Raw genomic sequence first — 21,269 nt, 5'->3', positions numbered from 1 at the left:
GTTATTGTACGATTATTTCCAAGTGTGTTTATTCCGGTTGTGTTTTTATTTAATTAATTACAAGGCATGGGTCTTCAAGGACAAGGCTTTCTGCCCTCAAGCTAAGGTTATAGGGCAGCCCTAATGCCAAGGCTCAGCATCAAGGCCCTAAATCACTGCTACTGACCATAATCAGACCTTACTTATTAGACCCGGCCAATGTACTGATCCGTCACAAACTGCTTTTAAGTATGCTTTCCTTCCGACTTTGTGGCTCTTATGTCATACTTACAACTGAAATGGGTCATCCACCAGATGACCTCCTCATGAATAAGAGTCATTTGTGGAAATCTGTCACAGCCACACACAGTCCAGTGAGCAAATCCTACATCCCAAGCGGGCAACAGATTTAAATGTACCTGTATTTGGCTTCCCGACCCTGGCCACTATTTTATAAAGGCGACTAAATGCTTGCACGAAGTTTACATTTAATTTGGCAACAGCCCTGCCTAAAAACCCAGTTCCTTCTAGACCCTTAAACAGGGCCCTCCGTATACTCCTTCAATCTCAATGAAGGAGTACACATAGGGCCCTGTTTACAGATTTAATATCCTTTGTCAGTCTTAAACAATGAAGTATTCTTGTACGTATTTGGTAGCACATTTGGTATTAATTTGAGTGGCTTATTTTCTTTTATTTTTACGTTTTTTTGTTATTTGTGTTTTTTGTACCAATAGTAAGTCACAGTTGGTCAATCTTTAGCTGCCAAAAACCTGCGAATGACTGACCACTAACGTTTCAGTATATGATGTAAGGGTGTTTTGAATGTTGGATCATTTCGTTTGTACTGACTTAACCGTCCTTAAAGTCAATCTACTCGAGCTACAGGTACTCAAATACACCACATGCCAGGGCTGACTGTCATCGTGAGGTTTTATGAGTACACAAAATCACAAATACATAACTTTACACTGCTCTCTTTAAAAATATGGCTTCTTCACATTACCAAACTAAGGCAGAAAGCTCACAAAGGTCGATGTCAGGATAAAGAAATAAGGGATATATTCCCATGAAACACCCGATGACATAAAATGGAAGAACAGAATTTTATGCTCCACATAAGCTTGAAAAGTCAAAGAATGCATCAAGTAAAATATATTAAATGTGCCAATAAGCTTCTATTTCGTAGATACATAAATATTGTTAGAATGTTTTTGTCAAAGTTGTTCTTTCATGTCCTTCAGTCTCTCTGCTTAAGCAAGATGAAACATGGCACATACAGCATAACTGGCCATCTTATTTCAAAAGGTGATAGTATTCTGTAGCCAGTGAAATTGTTGATAGCAACAGTAGACATTTTCCTACTCTGTACAGAGTTTAAGACATCGAAGAAGAATACAGTTAAGAGCAGTTCAAGAATTAATGAAATTGGGTTCAGAGTATTTACAATAGTACTATTGCACCACGGTCCTAACCAGAGTTGTAAGATGGTCTTTGAAGGTTTTTTGGTTCACTAAGTGGTTTCTGGTGAGAGGTTAATATCCTATTGCAAGACACAAAAAGTACTCTGAACCAATGTTCATGAAACAAATCAATCAGTTATGCGGTTCAACTAGTGATTACAAACCATCTTGGAAGATGGCAGCCATTGGGCACTTCTGATGCCATCACTGCACCAGAAGCTCCAATGTAGAAAATCAATAACAAGCATTCTCAACAGCACATTTTTGGTATTATGATTTTGAATTTGAAAAAAAAAATTACAGAAAAAATTCATCATTGAGATACGCCCGTCGCTGTTGCTGCTTAATCAGTACTTGGGGTCATCCCACACATCTTGAGGTACTCACTGTGGAGTTTCTCTTGTGCTTGGTACAACTTGGCAAGTTTCTTAAGCTGTTTTCCACTTAGCTCCTTCCCCTCTGCATCATGGGTTGGCATTCCCTGGGGGTAAGTGTGAAAACAATATATTTAGGGTTTGAAATATGTTGGGGTGAACGTTCACTTACATTACAGGAGGGGTCTCAGTAAGCAAATAAGACAAACTGATCAGAGTTATTACCAGGCTCGACTGTGTAGACACATCTCAGATCTATTATGTGACAACAGTTAACATCTTAGAAACAAAACTAAACCCTGGTCTACCTTTTCAAATGCCAAGAGGGCCGGGAATAGATCATTTCATTTCATAATGACCTTGATCTCTGAGAGTTTATACAGACGAATTCATTTTGGGAACATCCCCACCTTGAAGAGGAAAACATTCTCAAATGGGGTTATTTACAAATGGGCACATTCACATACATTTGTTAAGGCATATACCAACAGGAATGACCTGGCTTTTCAATGTGTTCTTAACTTTTCCCTCAAGCATGGTATGGTAGGGCTGTAACCATCTTTTAGAATGGGTGTGGCCCACTCATCAACAGAATCAACAGATTGTGGAGATGATCTACCTTCTCATCAAAGGAGGAATATTTGGAAGTTTCCTGGAGGAACATCTGTGATGGAGGAATGCGTCTCTGGGCATCCTTGGCTGCCTGTTTCTCTTGCTCTTTCCTCTTAGCTTCCTCTTTCTTCCTTTGTTTTTCCTCGGCTTGCTGCATCCATCAAAAAATGACAAAACTGCATCACTGACATTTCAAACCTGAACACTGTATCATTTTATCTGGGTCCTGCTTATATGAATGATATCAAATCATGAAGCATTCGCTCTGGGTTAAAGGTCACACAAGGTGACACAACTCTGAGGTGGGGGTGCAGGTGTCCTGCCCCTTGGATGGCCACACTCTTTTGAACACCTAAAATGAACACAGGGTATACACAAGCTACATGTACACTTCATTTGCTTTAAGTACCCCATCAGAAAGAAAATATGGACACCCTTGAGTACCCTCTTGGAATATTTAACTCACATTCAACGTTCAACTCCTTAAGTTTAAAGCCTGTTGAATCCAACGGATTTAATTAGGAACCTTTTGAGGGAGGAACAACAAGGACGTTTAGCTACTAGAAATAATAATGCCAGAGAATGGAAAAATTGAGCTCATGGAAATAATCAGGTTAGTGACCAGAAGAGAAACTTTAATAGGTGTCCTTTAACGTGTCCTGAGAATGATATTTTAATGCAATAATCTCAATTTCAACACAGAAACAGATGTTTGAGGCCTGTATAGGTTCCACTGCCGTAGAATCTTTCATATAAGGCTGGCAGTGCCAAAAAATATCAAGTTTGCAGCACTTGGCGAGACATTTCACTGTTGTAATCAAAACACATGCATTTAAACAGGACTATTGACTTTTACATTTATGTGTACAATGTCAATGACAACACCTGTATGCAATTGCTTTTGAAACTGCCTTATGCTTAAGATATAAAAATATGATAAAGGGGTTTCTAGGCCTGACACTTGTCTGCAGTTGTTCCTCTCTTATCTACATTACAGGTTAAGTTTGATGAAAGCCTCGGTGTCTGGTAGCAAAAATATTAAATGTAGATATCCTTGAACTAAAAGGAAGTTTAGGGGACTTACAATAAGCCCAAACCCCTTTAATTCTGAGCTAGTAATCACAGCATGTTGGTAACACCACACTGTGCTAGAGTGTGTGCTTTTCTGCTAAGCGTGGCAACCTCATTAGCTCCTCAGCAAAGTGCACGTGAGCAAAGTGCGACGTCATCTGTACACAGGCCAATTCACAATGACAATCTAAGCGTGGCACCACACAAAGATTTATTGTAAAATTTCTTAGTACCCCAAAACACTCTCTGTTCGTATTCAGGGGCCTTGCCATAGAGTACCGAAGTGAATACGTCACACGCACAATTAGAGTGTACAAGGCATTAGCGCCAGAACCAGCACGTGAACCAACACGCGCACTTACTCCATTCGTTTGCACTGCACTTTCTGGTTCACAGTGACGTCACACTTCGGTACTCCATTACAACAAGAAAAGCACATCCGGACTGTGAAATGATAAAATAGCCACTGCCTATCATAAATGAAATGAATATGAAAGTACTTTGCAAACCTGCTTAGCAAGTTGTCTTTCTCGTAGTATTGTTTCTCTGTCTACCAGTTTGACCACCGCTGCCCCTTCATCTCTATCCTCTAGTCTTACACCTAGGTCTGGCAAGATGTCATCTCGCAAAGCATCACACAACTTCAATATATCCACAGCTAAAAAGCAGAGAAGTTGCAATCACTAGGGCTGATGAAGGAGGTTACCATTCTCAATTAGAGACAGGCCTGTTTAAATAATTTCCTTAAGATTTGAGAGTGCAAAAGTGCCGAGTCATTTTCTAAGGAGAGTAGTGTTCTCGTAGAACATAAGTTGGTTGTTACTGTGAACAATCTGAGTACACTTGGATGATATTTCAAGTACAACTTGAACTTCAGAAATATGCTGCATTTTGCCAAGTATGAATGCATTACATGCATACCAGTGTTAGGTGTGTCACTCCACACACTTAATCATATCCAATCAACGTAGCCTCAGCATGCTTTTTTTTAAGAAAAGCTGATATGTTGTTACGTTTGTGGGTTGAGAGAGGAGTGCAACCACTGTACTTCAAGGTGGACGTGGTTTAATCTTCCTGCATGAAAACTCTCAGTCCTTCGTGCATTCTGAACACATCCAGCAGCCTGAATTCTGCACAGTACCCTGCAGGAAATTCACAGCGCAATTTCTTTGCTCCCAGTTCCAAGGACCATACTTCACGATGGAACAAACAACAAGCTCTACAGACCGCTCGAAGTTTGCCTACAACTTGTAAGCAAAATTGTGCATAAATATCTCCTTTTGGTTGGTTTTCGAGTTTACATCCAATTCGTTCAAAATGGACATTAGTCCCATTGGTTATATTTTCATTTAGTTTTTTGTTACTACACATATTATTGTCTAATGTTTTGATATCTGAGCAAAATTTTTAACACTTTGTGAATTCTTTCTCTCTTTTCCTTTTTCCTGACAGCCAACCATAGTTTTACCAACCACTTGCAGGAAAAACACTGTGACTGTGATGTTACAAGAGGGGATCCCACACCTTCCTCGCTTCCACAAATCTTAACAAACATCCTTTGATATTTGCGAGGATCTAGGGTTGGTGTCGTTCATATGCATCACTGCTACCTACCTTTCTGCTGCCTTGCAGTTTGCCTGACCTTTTCTCTAAACTCTGACAAGACTTGCAGATAGGGCATGACGGTCTCTTCAACCTGTAACAAATACATGTACGTGTCAGGAAAGGTGCCCTGGATGAAGGACTTCCTCAAACGACTGTTTCATAATGTTTATTTTGACAGGAACCCAGATGAGTTGGTGCAGGAGTACTGCCAGTGCTGACCTATCAAGCTATGCCCTGAAAATCTAAACCGAGCTGAGCCAAGGTGAACCAAGAAACTCAACATATTCATGTACACATTCAGTGGAATGTTGTTACATAACAAATATGTCAAGGACCAAACATGATTGGTCTGGTGACAATATACAAATCAGTGCTCTAGAATATGTGATTGCCAAGCTTAAACTGAGTACCTTCTACTACTTAATCTGCTTGCCCTGAAAAAGGTATTCAGTTACAGAAAGCTCTGCAATCACATATTTCAGAGCACTGAATTTATATTATATTCTTGTCAATATTCCGTCCTAGCCGATATGAGTCCTGATGTTAAACTTAAGAAAGGAACAAACTCTGCACTCAGTTGTGGCAAACACAAATGTCATATTTTTATTTAAGCATGAATTAAAACAATGTTTTTTCATTTGATTTGATGAATGGATAGTTGTACCATGATTAACCCACGTCAAATATCCCCGGAAATTACACCTGCGCGATCTGTGCTGCGACAACTCAATGCACGGACCATGGATCCAAGGAGCAGTCTGTGTTCATGTTTATTATTTCCATTGATTGCTATGAAAAGAGCCAGGGGACTACATGTACATCGTGTGTGGCACCACGAGGTGTTGTGTGACCAGTCTGAACGTAGGCCGCAATTTAGCCTTAAGGAGTGCGTGGCTACCTGGACACCCGACATGCACCTCTGCTGTTGGTGCAACAAAAGACACCATTGTGAGTGGTGAAGCCACGAGCTGAGCATGGTGCACTGGTGTGATGCGTACCTTGACTAAAGACTAGCCGTGATGCAGCTGGAGGGGCTGTGTGTCTATTCTGCATGTACTGTACATGCACTTCGTGTGTTAGATTTGAATACAATGGAGCACTATCGGTATCGTGTGAGCGATGTGATGTCCACGATTCTCTCAACTCAGTGACAGTGAAGGCAAACAACTAACCCTATTACCAGTACCTTTTGAATTTGAAGGGAGTACCACTGATTTTGTGTTGCTGTTGACATTGGATCGGCAGTTAAAACCTACATTGGTTGATCCCTATTTCAAATCTAATTGTTATACTGCAGTAAACAATGAAATTTTTTATTTGTCGAGAGTGCATCACTGGATCTTGACATCACTGTAGTAAACGAGTGATGTACACCACAGGGTGCATTCATTATCTTGATCTTTCCAATGGTTTAAAGTGTTGCTTTCATCATATCGTATTGATGTGACATTGGGTACAAGGTTGTACAGCCAGGCTGGTACTACATTAGTTCATGTATATCAGATGTGCTATGGGGACAGTGAAGCACTTTTTTCTGCTATGACCACCATTTTTGTTGAAATCCTTCACTCATGTTTTCAACTGGGCCAATTTCATTTCCCAGCATACATGTACATGTACCTTCTGATACTGTGCCCCTGTGAATGCAGATACAGCTTGGCAGCTCATCCCAGCTATCTAGGCATAGCTCCATTGTCAAGATTACAAATGACCACCAAGAACTGAGTATTACTCAGACTGCAAGATTGCAGGTTTGGTACTTACATTAGCATTTTGCGTAGCCCCACTTAATGGGAAGCCAATGGGTTCATCACCTTCTATTGCACCAAACACCTGAAAATAAGCAGCATTATGGAAGACTTTTATCATGCATGTACATGCCTTTGCTTCTTTCTTTTGAGCTAAGAGGCATAAAATCAATTGAATTATTCCATACACATTACTTCCTACACCAGGTACAAGTACACTGAGAGAGAACTGCTTTTATTCTTTTCATCAACACTTTCTTTTCAACCCCAACACTCCTCAATCCTTCCCCTGTTGGAGGACTGAGGAGTGTTAGGGTTAAGACTATTTTCCTTGCCAATATTTTTTACACGATAAGATACATACACCTTATAGTAACACTTTGATGTTGGTCAGCGGGTTTGTCGACCAAACTACCTTGCTTTTGTTGCCAGTCCATACCTGTTGTCTTTTTTCCAAATATATGAATCACTAAAAATAGTTTTCATACCAAAGCGCCCGAAGAACACCTTTGTAAAGAGAACATAGGGCCTAGTAATATTCCTTTAGTAGCAGCCTTTCCTCTATTTTCTCTATGGAAGCACGATGCTGCCATAGGCATGCAGAGACTCCATCTCGATCTTTACACAAGCCTGATCAGTGATTCCCACGTAGGTTGCTTCGTAATGTGCACGCTGCGTTAGGTCTTAAACCATGTGATTGGACAACAATTCGAAAGCTGCGTTGACGCGACTCTACAAGCTGCCAGATTATGCTACACTCGACGCTGTAGTACTCCATGCTCTTGTGGGTTAGGGTCAAAGTCAGTAGAAAAAGTTGAAAGGAAAATATCAGAACGGGTACCACATCTAAAAGGGGCTTATTGGCAGTCAAACAACAAACATCAGTTTAGTTTCTGTCTCTATTTACCTATGGAATATATGCCTGTATAATGCCCTGAAGGACAGTGACCATACATGAAGAGTGACTGGCCTTACCCTCAGCATCTTTGTGATAAAGACAGCAGCATTCTGTAGCAACATCCTGTTGGGTGTGGCCTTAACAGTCCGCCTGTCCTGTATGTACACATTGCACTGGCCAATCAGAGCTCGCATAGACTCCATCGCTGTCTTGGTGTCAATGGAGTCACACAGGGCCTCATTGACCTTTGACCTGCAGGTCTGAAACCTGTGCAGAAACAAAGCATGTAGTACAAACGTTTTCTCTCCTTACCCTGAATATCTCAAACACCAACTTTTTACTGAATAATTCTGAAATATTCCATGTAGCTTCTTCAATTGCCATTTTCTTCAAGCTCTTTTGCCTGAAAACCTCAACTTCTGAAATAGGCAAGATTGAGTAACCAATTTTGATGTACAGCTAAATGCCACATGTACATTTACACATATAAAGTGACTCATTGGAGTCATTTCAATAATGTCGTGCAGTATTTCTTGTCTAAAGCTGATATTTTTTAACACTTCAGGTTATTCCCATAAGCTACGACTACAACTTCCCGTGTACAGAAACCAAGTTCAAATTTCAACCCAAAGTCCACTTCCAAAGATTTCTTGGACATTATGAGTGCATGAAACAAATGCAGTGTTAACATGGAGAAATGCCAGCCTGTAGTACGGCCATACCTGTATAGACAAGATAGTATATACACGTACAGTCTTCACTGGGAAGTAGCTCAAAGGTCAAGCAGTCGCGGTCAAAACAATCCCGGCGTTAAGGGGTTAAAAAGACACAAAGTCATGAAATACATGTACCCTTCTGTTCTGGAAAAACACTCATGACCGTAACTTTCCGGTACATCATACGCATGCTCTGTTCTTCAACTTTCCCCGCTTGTATAGAAGAGGATACTCACTGTTGGTTCAAATTCAATTCTGGCTCATTCCATTTCTCAAATGCCTCAGGGCCGTTGGAGGGAGTACTACGTAGTATAGCTTTCACATTCAGGAAGAACTCCTACAGAAAACAATCACAAAGCAAACATTTATATATTGAATGTTCTTAATAATTATTTTACCAAATTAGGTACTAGCAAACGCAGAAAGATCTGAAGTAAAGAACAAAAACTCAATTTCTACAACATTAGTTACATAAACCCCTTTCACATGATCTTGCAATAACCTGCAGTATTTGAGTTCTTTCCGATAGGGCTGTGGTCAAGTATTTCTAAGTTTTTAGCTCATTACCAGATATGAAGGTGTTACTGTTGGATTAACCACTTGCCGACGGGGGCTCCGGTAGCGGAGCCATAGGCCTTATATTCGTGGCCGGGGTCTCTGAACTCGGACAAGGCAGGCTTGCTGGGCATTACCCACATTTTTTACTCTCAAAAGTGGAGATACTCCAGCCTTGTTTTGAAACAGTATACCACGGTTTGGGGTGTTTAGAGCGAGGGGATTACCACCAGGGATAAAAGCGCTCCACCACCGCAGCGATGAGCCACACAGTATCGCTGCACGCTAATCTGGCCCATATGGAAAAGAGGTCAGCAGTGCACTGAGCCAGGTTTGTGAAAAAAGAAAGTTATATAACACCGCACAATATGGGCTCTTTTTACAAGGCTGTGGGCCTGGCTGAAACACTCAGGCGTCAATGAAGGTCACTTGTCAACTTAGTCCAGTGCCAAAAGATTACTTCATGTGGGTATAAACGTCCATTAAATGAAATGGTTAATTTTTGAAGAATTTTCAAAACAAAAAAAATGATAACAATCACAGCCCAGCATCATCAACATTGAAAACTAACCCGGCGCGAAGTGGTTAAAGCTTAACAAAACAAATAATGGACAGTATACACGGGACTGAGCCAAAGAAATTAAAGAGCTCTCACAATCACAATCTCATAAAAAATACAACTTCAAGATAAACACTTTCTTTTTCTATGCTAAAGTTTAAATCAAACGAACTGGAAGTGTCCAGTATGGGCAATACACAATACAGTGCACCACTGCCAAGAGATTGTAATAAACAGGTCAGTTTTCAAGTTTACGGGGGACAAAAAATTGCTGACTTGCTGCAATTTGCATATGAGCGAATGTCAGGAAACAATGAGGAAAAGAGTAGGGCATTCCATGAATCGACCAAAACCATCATTTTACAATGTATATGAATTAACATGGATAACTCTGAACACTTCCAAATCTTCAACTCAATCCATTCTCGGCGGGAACTTCTTTCCGAAAGAAGACTCCAAGAATTCCAGCCTCGCTTGGCCACAAAGGCCACCTGCCAAACCACAAATTCTCGGTTTGTGGCCCAGCATGCTCTGCACGCTTTGAATTACACAGTGAAAAGGCTGGTTGAGCTGCATGCGGCTCTACTCAAGCTTCCACATTCCCATTACCTATTTTCAAAGTGGGGAATATGTTTTCATTTCTGGGCTACACACAAAGGCCAATTACCATATATACAAGAACCAGGGTCTGCCTTCTTTCACCGTGTTCGCTCGAGCGTGGGCCGAGAATAATAGCTGAAAAGCGGGCTGAGGATCTCAATTTTTACAGCATGTCTAGCCACGTCCTGGCGCAAAGGGATTAAACCAAAACAAGCCAAACAATTCAAGTTCTTATCAAACAACGCAGCAGCAATGTACAGCATAACAGGCCTGTCTGTGACAACCTCTTGGTGGCGCATGACATTGCAAATCCCCTGTATTACAGTTTTTAAGATTGTCTCTTGCGTATTTTTTTTTTATATCCTGTCACTCAGAACATCTACCCCTCGTAGTAGTTCATTTACAAGTTTGTGTGAATAAACTGGACGAGCTTCCTGATCTGCAAGGGAAAAGAATATTTGCAATGAATCTATCTGCACAGTCTTAAAAACCTATCCGTCCAGTCCATACACTTCCAGTGTACGTAATTTTTCCATTACAACTGTATAAAAAATCTTTAGTTCATTGTATTCTTACCTCCGCTAATGCCAGCACTCTGTGCCAAAAAAATAATGGCAATTCCCTGCTGCAGGTCTTTTGTTCCGAGTACGGTCTTTTGTTACCAGACCCAGCTCCTTTCTCCAATTTCAGGCACCCCGGCTATGTGTATAAACCTGAGAACCCCCGTACTGGGAACCCCGGCACTGAGTGGTGAACACTTACGTTAACTGTCTTCTCATATTGCACTGCGACATCCATGGTGTCTGCCGAGTAGTCTAGAGTGTCCTTCCAGGAGTGAAGTAGGAACACCATGCGTATCTGCCGAGAGGTGTACTGCTTCAAGGCATCCTTAATGGAGATGAAGTTTTTGAGAGACTTGGACATCTTACAACCGGCGATGGTCAAGTGGCCAGAGTGGAGGAAGTAGCGGACCCAGTGGTCATTGGAATAGTGGGCCTGATCAGGACACGAGAACAACCCAAAAAGGCTGGAAATTAGAACTATGGGTTACGTGACCGTGCATTAATTTCGGCATTGGGGCAAAAAAATATATCAAGCCTGCATGATACATGTGTCTGCACTAGCAAGTAGACGGTCATGAAGTTGGCAAGTTTGTGAACTGTTTTTCTCTCAAACTCTGAAAAATTAGAGTGAAAACAATATGCTCATAAATTATAAATAAATATGCGTTTGGCCAGTCTTAAACGCACATTTAATACTGGCTTAGAAGAATTATCAGCATTCGTTCTCCTGAGCAAGCACATATTTATGCCCATTCATAAATACCTTTTTATTCAGAGAGTCAGAAAAAGTCAACATGTGATGGATTTCCAACAATTCTGTTCTAAAATTTTTCTTTCATTTTCCCAAATACTAATACAAGGTCAAGTTGCATGTTCTTGAAAAGGGAGGCTGTCTGAGGTATTTATGAATCAATACTTATACATGATGCACGATAATGGTGGAAAGAAAAAAGCAATTTTAAAACTGTATGTGCTTCAATCCTTGCATTACACATTGATCAACAAAAATGCTTTTGTAATCATTCCGGCAGCTTTCACTGTCCCAAACTGGACCAGTGAGGTAACACAAATGACATTTTATTCACTTACACAGTTGCACAGTGACCAGAATGGGGAACTTCAATTCTACTTTTAACTGCGCACTTCATATCTGTGAGTCCATGCAGTATATAACCAGCACAAGAACCGAAATATCACTAACCCTAACACTCCTCAGTCCTCCAACAAGTGAAGGATTGAGGAGTGTTAGGGTTAAGCATCCACTGCCTTATCAAGAAGGAAAAAAAAACTTAATCCAACTCAGAGTATCTACCACAGTGTGCACGCAGGACGGATGTGGCAAAAACTAGACTGTGTGATGTTATATAACACCGCAGACCAACTGTGTCTTGCGAGATCAGGGATCACGTTTGGATTCATCTACTCTGGAGGGCTTTCTTTACCTCTGCTTGAGCAAGTTCATTGTCATGATGAGGAAACTTCAAGTCTACTCCTCCGGTGTGTATGTCCATGGATCCTCCTAGTATACTGCTAGCCATAACAGAGCACTCAATGTGCCAACCAGGTCGACCCTGTTCAAATAAGGAATTGGATTTGCACTTTTATGACCGGCTGAGTTGATGAAAAATTATCCTCTCTATATCAGGAGCAAAGAAAATAGCTTGGGTGGGATGTGAGCACTACCATCTAAGCTATCAAAGCTTTTCAACTTGTGATTCAGGTTCAGTATAAAAATGGGACATGTCAATGGAACACACAAGGCCTTGTATTTGAACAGTAAACAGTAAATACGTTTTGATAGTCCCCCCATTGTGAGTCCAAGACAAGCTTTAGGAGGCCTGTCATGAAGTCATAAAATCCCATACCTGCCCCCATGGTGAATCCCTAGCAGGCTTGGAGGGCCATTCACGGTAAATACTTTTTTGATGCCCCCCCCCTACAGTGAATCTAAGACAAGCTCTTGGAGGCCTGTCATGAAGTCATAATGTCCCATACCTGCCCCCATGGTGAATCCCTAGCAGGCTTGGAGGGCCATTCACGGTAAATACTTTTTTGATGCCCCCCCCTACAGTGAATCTAAGACAAGCTCTTGGAGGCCTGTCATGAAGTCATAATGTCCCATACCTGCCCCCACGGTGAATCCCAAGCAGGCTCTCCCGGCTTGGAGGCCTTCCACAAGGCAAAGTCGTTTGGTGATCTCTTCTCACTTAGTCGGTCCTGGGATATGCAGAGATCACCCTCCCCCTCCTTCAATGCTTCCTGGTCCCCATACGCTTCGGGAACCAGCTTTGCATAGTGATGATTGGGATCGTTGTCAAATTTGGATGTAGTGAAATACACAGATCCATTGGATTCATATCTGGAAAAGAATGTTGACGGTGATATTCTGCAAATCACAGGTGAGGGTTTTGTTTTTATTTAATCTTTCCCAGAGCTAGGTTTAAGAGTTTTGTCCATTTAGGTTATTTTTAAGGACGATATTCTACAACGTATGATAAATGTTACAAGAAGTAGGCACAAACTGAACATATGACCATCTCTGCCCTCACAGGTAGTGATGTACATCAGAAACAGGTACCAGACTACCTGACTGATGATATCAGTCCCACATTATGCAACAGGGTACCAGTAACCACCCCATACAGATTTTTACAACCTGGTAATTTTCTGTTTGAACCTTTTGACATAAAAAAATGAGCTACATGAAATTGATAAGACAAAGTGGCAATTTGAAAGCATTTACCATTTGCCTTGTTTTCTCATTGAATTTAGGAGTTACGTTTCTTTTATGGACACCTACATGCATGTTTACTTCAAAGAGAAGGCCTTGGTTTCCATACTTCCCATAAAGGCACATCACTACTCACAGTATCTTGTATTCTGGGTACCCAAACAGGCTCAAGACGCCAAGTGTCTTGATCAAAGACGTGCACATATGCAACTTGCAACTCCATCAGCTTGGTTCTAACCCCTCAAGTGCAGAATCAATCACTGCTTTGAGACTGATGCTCCAAATCACAAGGCCACTCAACATGAACTAAAGGACCACTTCTAGTACCACTTACCCGAAGCCGTTGTCAATAATCTTTTGTGTGAAAGCAATGACTTCTGGAACGTACTCGCTGACTCTGGTTAGAACATCTGCAGGCAAGACCTACAAACAAATTTTTTTAAAATGATATCCGCCTTGAGTTAACACGTGCCTTTGTTACTTCAACAAATATGACAAAGATTTGAGTATATACCAAACACAAACTGTCTGTATGTACACGTAGAGCCTTGGAAAAATCAAATGAGTCTTCAATTATTTTTCTGCAGAAACAATGAATGGTCAAATTTGTCTAGATGTACATGCGGCAAACAGGTTTAGCCAAGACATTTTTTTAATGTTATTGTTTTGCTGCCCATTGCCATTTCAATAAAAGCAAGAACTTGATACTTCTATTTCAAAAGCAATTTGAAAGTGGATATGAGGGGGTAATCTGTAGTCTAGAAACTGTGGCAGCATTCCTGGCTTAGGCCGTGCCCGAATCGAGCTTCCAGAGCTATGGCTAGGCCTACTGTCTACACGTCTCTGCACATTTCTAATGGAGGATTGACCTACACCTAGCTCTAGACAACAGATTTGGATGGCGCCTTACATTGAGCGCTTCCATGTCTTGGTGGTATTCTCTCTCCCAGTGTTGAGTCAACTTGAAAAAGATGGATTTATCTTTGACTTGACTGCCATGCTCTGCGTCCAGCCAATCACTGAGTGGGTCTCTTGCTGCCTCGAGCATTGCCTGGGAGGAAAAGAAATGAGAGTGGGTGAAGCCAAACGTGACATTCAGTGGCACTGATGATAAGAGCTGATGATTAGGGTGAGGCAAATGAATCGTGGGGACGACAGTGAAATGAAAGGGTTGTGGTAGTGTGGAGACAGTGATGACATGTTGAATGTGATGAGGACCTGGGATGCACCTGGGATGATAAATCTAGTTAACCCCTTCTCGACGGGAATTTCTTTCAGAAAGCCGACTCCAAGAATTCCAGCCTCGCTTGGCAACGAAGGCAACCTGCCAAACCGCAAATTCTCGGCTTGTGGCCCAGCGTGCTCTGCACGCTTTGAATTACACGGTGAAAAGGCTGATTGTTCGGAGGCATGCCGCTCTACCTAAGCTTCCACATTCCCATTGCCTCTTTTCAAAGTGGGGACTATTGTGAAGCTGGTGATTATGATGCAAATTCGGTCTTTTCATTTCTGGGCTACGCACAAAGACCAATTACCATATACACACAAGAGCCAGGGTCTGCCTTCTTTCAATGTGTTCGCTCGAGCGTGGGCCGAGAATAATAGCTCAAAAGCAGGCTGAGGATCTCAATTTTTACGGCGTGTCTTAACGCATCCCGGCGTGAAGGGGTTAACCACTTGTCGCCAGACAACATGTAAACACAAACAAGTTTCCTAATGTGTTCAGTGGAGGACTTGTACAGTCATGTAGGAATTCTTTGCTACATTTTTGCGATTGATGTATTAACACGTTGTACTTGGTCGGATCAAAGTGCAGAAGACGATCTTAAAAGTGGACACACCCCCAAACCCACAATAATCTGGAAAACCCATTCTTCAGTAATTAGAATTGAGCTGAGGAGCCCACACCATACACAAAAGAAGTAAGGGGATGAAAGACTTCCTTTGTATCCAAACAATTGGCAAAAAACATAAGGCCATGGGTGATGCAATGTACCTGTATACACAATGTTTGTATGTGAACCAGTTGCCACAGTCAATAGAATCCACGAAGGGGTTAATGATATCTTTAAATGCAAACATTTTTGACGAGATCAGAACACAGGCGCTGACATTTGTACCTTTGTATTTTGGTCAATCTCACTCTCATCTTTCTGACTATTGAGGGCGCTCTGTAGAGCAGCAGCAGCTGTGGTTGTTGCCTTGACAATGCCAGCATACATCTGTTTTTTGTCTGGGTTTGTCTCCCTGTCATGCTTACTCTGAAAGATCTATGGAAAAGACAGCAAAAGGCGATGTCCAGTAATTTTGATGCCTGAATCTACACATTGGAAGCCTCTGCATCTGAAGGTCTTTTATTGCTTCTAGATAGTTTTGGACACTTGAAAAAAATAGAGCTGAAGGACTTTTAGATGAAACTATAAATTAAGTGAGAATTAATTATAATTTGAAGTTTTTCATCAAGTGATGCAAGTCATTAGCAAAGATTATATAGCGCCGAAGGTGCAAGATGGATAACTCTGCCCAAAATGTGTAATAACCATGAAGGCCATTTGAGCAAGCGATACGCCTGCGCGCTCACCGTAATGCTCACCTGGTGTCAGTGCCTTCCACGGTGTCTGCACCTGTGCAGTAATGTGCATTGCGCAAGCGTATCGCTTGCTGAAATGGCGCCTATGCAATTACAACGTTTCACATGTAATTACGGTGAAGTTCTCCATCTTGCGTCACTATCTTTGGTCATTACTGTCGGTTTCCCTGGCTGATTTCAAAAGAAAAAGCACTGAATTTAACTAACAAATTTTCGGTACATTTTTTGGCAATTTGCTACTAGGGTTTTGTTTTCACAATAATCGCATTCCATACTTATTGAGGAGTGTATTTTAATCTTTAGATGTCATTCGAGGCATTCCAAATGTCATTTGCATCAGTCACAAATCTAATTTATACTGACTTTTAAAAATTCTTTCAAACGATTTGAGATCCATTAAAGATGAAAATGTTTTAATTTGTTTCATTTCTGTTAAGAGTCAATCACTTTCAAACTTAGTGAGTTCAATTCACAGCATTTAGATGCTAAGGAAAACACTTGTCTGCACTTATCGAAAATGTAAACTATCACGGGGAGCAGAATGGCTACACGTCAAATACTCCCTCATTTAAATACACGTACATGTATGTATCCATTTCAACTTTGGGTTGAAGACCTTTTCCGTAATTGTGTTACCAGACTTTACACTTGCAAATTGTTTACATCAAAGTGGAAATTTCAACCCCTGAGGGTTATATTTGTGTACATGTACATGTAGGTATTTCATGCAGTTGGAATACCACATCCCTCTCCAATAGCATAAATCGCAAAATGTTGCCATGGTAATGGGCAATTACATAAATGTACATGCACACAAGGGTGTGAGTGGCCACTTAAAAGTAAAGCTGAAAACGGCGAGCAAACAGCTGAAATATACACAGTTTCCATACATGTACTTTGAAAAAGCTAAAAATTCAGGATCAACGTCTGAACAAAAAAACAAACGCTGAAATCAGCCAACAAGTACCTACAAAAATTATGGACACTACTGACAGTCATGTGATTGCACTTTATAGTGAGAAACATCGCGGCTTTCTTTGGTCAGACTACCTTCATTGCTTCTTGGACATCCTTCAGACGTTGCTCTGGGCTCAATGCCTCCTGCAGGTAACGCTCCATCAAATAGTTTGTGCGCCCTCTCTTGATGATCTTGTCATCAATGTCCGTGATGTTCATGACATAGAGAATGTCATAATCAAAGTAGTATGTCAGGACACGCCGCAAGATGTCAAATGAAATGTATGACCTGAGAAGTGCGGTATAAACACAATGCAATTAGAGTTTACCAAACTTTTATCCAATTTATATTCATTTAGGATTCAATTTCGGAGAGCTGACAGAGACAGGTGATTGCTTGAATTCTTGAATAAGAGCCAGTTTGGTATTTGAAAGAAGACAGGTCATTTGAGAACAATGAATCTGATTTGGATTCCTCCTAGTTCAAGTGCATGTCTATGTGCAAAAATATACACATACTTTATCTTGTGGATTGATGTGCAACACATTTCCTTTTGAGCATGCCCTGTTGAAATACCGAACTTGTTCACTACAACCTTGTGTCCTAAACATAAATATTTTATTGTCCTGAATTTGTACAAGGTTGTTATGATCATTTAGAGAAATTACATTTACATGCACACATACGGGCATTCAGCTGTCACATTAACCCTAACCCCCTAGGCTCCTGCACCAGAAAGCATACTGAACCTCAAAAAATCCAACAGGTTCATGTACTTGTCTATGTACTTGTACATGCAGGTTAGTGTACCAAACCTGATAAACTCCAACAGAATGAGCCCGTTGGAGTTTGAGTGATATGGTATGGATGGGTCTATGCAGTATAGGATGACTTGCACTGAACAGTACCAAACCTGACAAAATCAAGCATAGTCCAACAATTGGTACAGCAAGCCAGACACTGCACAGAGTGACCTGTGTGTGTCCCAACTCACACACAATCCAACACCATCTCCCTGGGCCTTTCATCCCAAGTCTCACAAAATTCAACAACAAGTTCCTCAGGTACGGTACCAAACCTGCCAAAACCTCACAAAACCTGCTGTTGGAGTATGGCAGGTTTTGGGCAGTTAGGGTTAATTCTGGTTCAAAGGAAAAACATGTATGCTGAAGTGTTTCTGTTTTCAAAATACTGATAGTGGGAAAAGCTATCAAATTCAAAGTGTTTGACCATTTGAAGATGGATATGCTCACTGGAAATTGCCATTGTGCAAGAAAAGGTTGTCTATTGTTTAAAATAATGAAAAGATAAGAAAGATGTCTTGGTACCTCGCATGTCCCATATGAGAGGCATCATACACCGTTGGACCACAACTATACCATGCCACTTTCTTGCCCTCCTGTGGCACAAATGGTTCCTTCCGCCTTGTCAGGCTGTTGTACAGGTGAAGCTTAGGGCAGCCATCTCCACTAGGAGGTTCCCAGAGGGGTTGGTTCCTCTTCTTAGCTGAGGGGAAATTTGTTCAAGAATAATATACATGTACATACATATACAGGTGACACCAAGAATTGGGTGTGTTCGATTTGTTAAACATGAATCTATTCGTTCTGGAGGGCAAAGGCAATATCATTTTTCATGTTGTTCTTGTATTGAGTACTCCAAGAAGTACATGTACAGTATTGTACATGTAGGTGCTGTTCGTTAATGCTCTCCAAGATCATCAACTACTGGGGTTGTGCAAGTTTTGACAGTGATGTGAATCACTGTAGTAACGAATGGCACTGTTGCAACACGAACATAGAAACGACAATTTCATGAACAAAAACGATCAGGAAATGGCCAAAGTGGTGAATTAATGACCAGCTTGGGTGAGTGATGCTGTATGAGAAATATGGAGCTCAAAGGAAGCTTTTTCACAAAGCTCCATATTTTTCTAGATTGGGTGTAGGGCTAAGGATACAGAGGGAGTCCAGTAGACTGGCCCCACTCTGCGGCTAATCTCAGTCTCAGTGCCTACTCGATCTCACACTCTCAAACCTTGTCCTCTCCCCTTTTTAAGACTAGGGGCGTTGTTAGGAGTAGATTGTGGTTTGGTGCCTGACCTGTTCACAGAGGACAAGTCTTTGCTCCTGTGTGATATGCTTAAGTAGACCTACATGTATAGTTAGTAGTTCATTGTCCTAGGGTTCTAAATCAAAATAACAAACATGCCCTCTGTGAGGGTGCTCCATGCAGCCCCTCTTGCATGTCCAGAGTCTATAGACACATGGTACTATTACCCTGATTACTCAAATCACTGTCACAGCAAAATTGGATTGACTGTATAATAACTTTGTTCCACCAGTGGATCATTCACCTATCAAGTTCGTTTTTTTTTTAAACCCATGGCGTTGCGACCCAATGTAAATTGTATTGGCTTGAAGTAACATTGAGTAGTATAGGGGTAATGACTCTCAGTTCTAAAAGTAGGTCTACATGTACATGTACGTGTACTCTGGTGTCATGATGGTTGGGCATTGTTATGACTTTTAATGAGGGCGGCGCTACTATGACAGGCAGTGGCACGGAATCAGTCCTGATGATGAACAAAACACCCCCCCCCCCGAAACAATAACACACTGGCCAGGTTAATATCCTGATATCAGAACCAGAGTGGATTTATGACGGTAGTTCACTAGTTCAATTACACGCGTAGTTGCTTTTCTGCAAATCTTACCATCTGTGGGCGCTGCCATTTTCCACGTGTAAGTGCAATAATCGGAAAATCCAATGATAGTGCAGTTCATTCCTATCCAACGAGGGCTTGTCAAAGTAGCATGGACTACGTGGGTGTAATTCCGTTTGGCTGATGCAATTTTGTACGGTGCCCAAGAATGGCCCTGTCAAGAGGTGCGGTCGTTCTTGCGTGGCATGTACGAGCATTCAGCAGCCCGGCTCGTATGGCCATTTGCCAATGGAGGTCTTTTTTGTCTTTTGTTCTCCGCCCCTTGATCCATTGGCTTAGCAACAGTTACACCGTACGTGACAAAACTAGTATAATTGATGTTGTCACTGAAGTTACATCTAAATCCCCTGGAAAGCACAATCCATCCTGAGGGTTGAACAACCGAAAGTTTGACGTTACATGTGTTAAAACCAATGGAATTTTGCTACAAATAGTTCAGCAATATTATTAGGCTTTTGTCCACAAGAAGCTTTCATAATGGCCCGTTGATCCTACTGGATTTTATTTTATCGCAGTTGCCTTCCTGGCTTGTATTTTGTAATGGGTAAATTTGTTGGGGGTATCTTTTTCAATACGATCGAGCTCACTTCCAAGTTATATTGCTCTCACGCAAGCTGCTTGGTCATCATAAGCCAAAAAATGCATTAGACGTTTAATTTCAAGTTGATGTTTATCACTGCCGATTACTTTTTTGTCTGTGTCTATACAAAATATTGTTTATCACGTTTTTTGGACAAGACTGATAAGAGGACAGGGCCTAATGAAATTGACACTCACTACTTTTTGCCTGCTGCTTTTCCAGCTAATTTTTGGGTAATGTATACGTCTGACTTTGTGAAAATTGAGATTAATCTTCATTGTTTCTTGAAACGCAATACAACACCACGGACGAGTAAATGGATAGCACTTGCCTTTATGGGTTGATACCTCACACGTTGGTTTGATTGAGCCTTAACAGTCTTGCCTTTATTGTTTTTCGATGTGCCTGTTGTGAATATAGAATGAGTTGGCGTAATTTCAATTATTTTTAAAGCATAAGCTGTATTGGTCTACGTCAATGGTTTCTAAAAAAATGATATGCTGGGATCCATGAATATTGAAGGGATGGAATCTGGGTTCCGATGCTGGGGAAAAATAAAGAATTCTGAGCCTATATTAATGAGAGATCGAGAGAGATACGGTATGCATGCAGTGTGCATTATCAACACATTATTTTGTACAGGTGTATTCGTGGAGAGCCGTATCATAGTTGCAACAACTTCAGATTAGAAGCCATGATATTGCAAAGTTCGCCTCGAAAGTGCATTTTAACTGCTCAGACCTGATATTCCACGAGAGTAGACTGAGAAACACTGTAAAATCCTGCCATTTTTCTTCTTGACAAACTTATGAATTTCCTGCATTTGAAAATTTATAAGACAAGAAATATGGAAGTGTTACATGCCAATTTGGGGTTTACAGAAGACTCGTTTGGCACCGTAACAACCAAAGCATAGGCCTAATTGAATAATGACACTTCAAA

At 41.1% G+C, this 21,269-nt stretch overlaps 1 protein-coding gene across 1 annotated transcript; it reads right to left on the bottom strand.

Annotated features, from left to right (window-relative positions):
• Position 1: 1 nt before the first annotated feature.
• On the bottom strand, positions 2 to 19,882 carry cars1 (cysteinyl-tRNA synthetase 1). Its single transcript, XM_022227981.2, has 16 exons — positions 19,739 to 19,882; positions 18,351 to 18,528; positions 17,115 to 17,310; positions 15,595 to 15,744; positions 14,385 to 14,525; positions 13,809 to 13,897; positions 12,868 to 13,102; positions 12,186 to 12,314; positions 10,943 to 11,176; positions 8,703 to 8,803; positions 7,828 to 8,017; positions 6,869 to 6,937; positions 5,114 to 5,195; positions 4,009 to 4,157; positions 2,436 to 2,579; positions 2 to 1,923 (listed from the first exon to the last, which is right to left on the bottom strand). The coding sequence occupies exons 1-16, from the start codon at positions 19,806 to 19,808 to the stop codon at positions 1,786 to 1,788; spliced, it is 2,295 nt and encodes a 764-aa protein (XP_022083673.2). The 5' UTR covers positions 19,809 to 19,882; the 3' UTR covers positions 2 to 1,785.
• Between the last annotated feature and the right edge of the window lie 1,387 nt (positions 19,883 to 21,269).

This window comes from Acanthaster planci, linkage group LG20 (assembly GCF_054643075.1).
Source record: "Acanthaster planci isolate LZ-2023a linkage group LG20, COTS_SCS, whole genome shotgun sequence".
Classification (NCBI taxonomy): Eukaryota; Metazoa; Echinodermata; class Asteroidea; order Valvatida; family Acanthasteridae; genus Acanthaster; species Acanthaster planci.
Note: the sequence above shows the minus strand (reverse complement) of the source record. Positions and strands in the feature narration are given on the sequence as shown.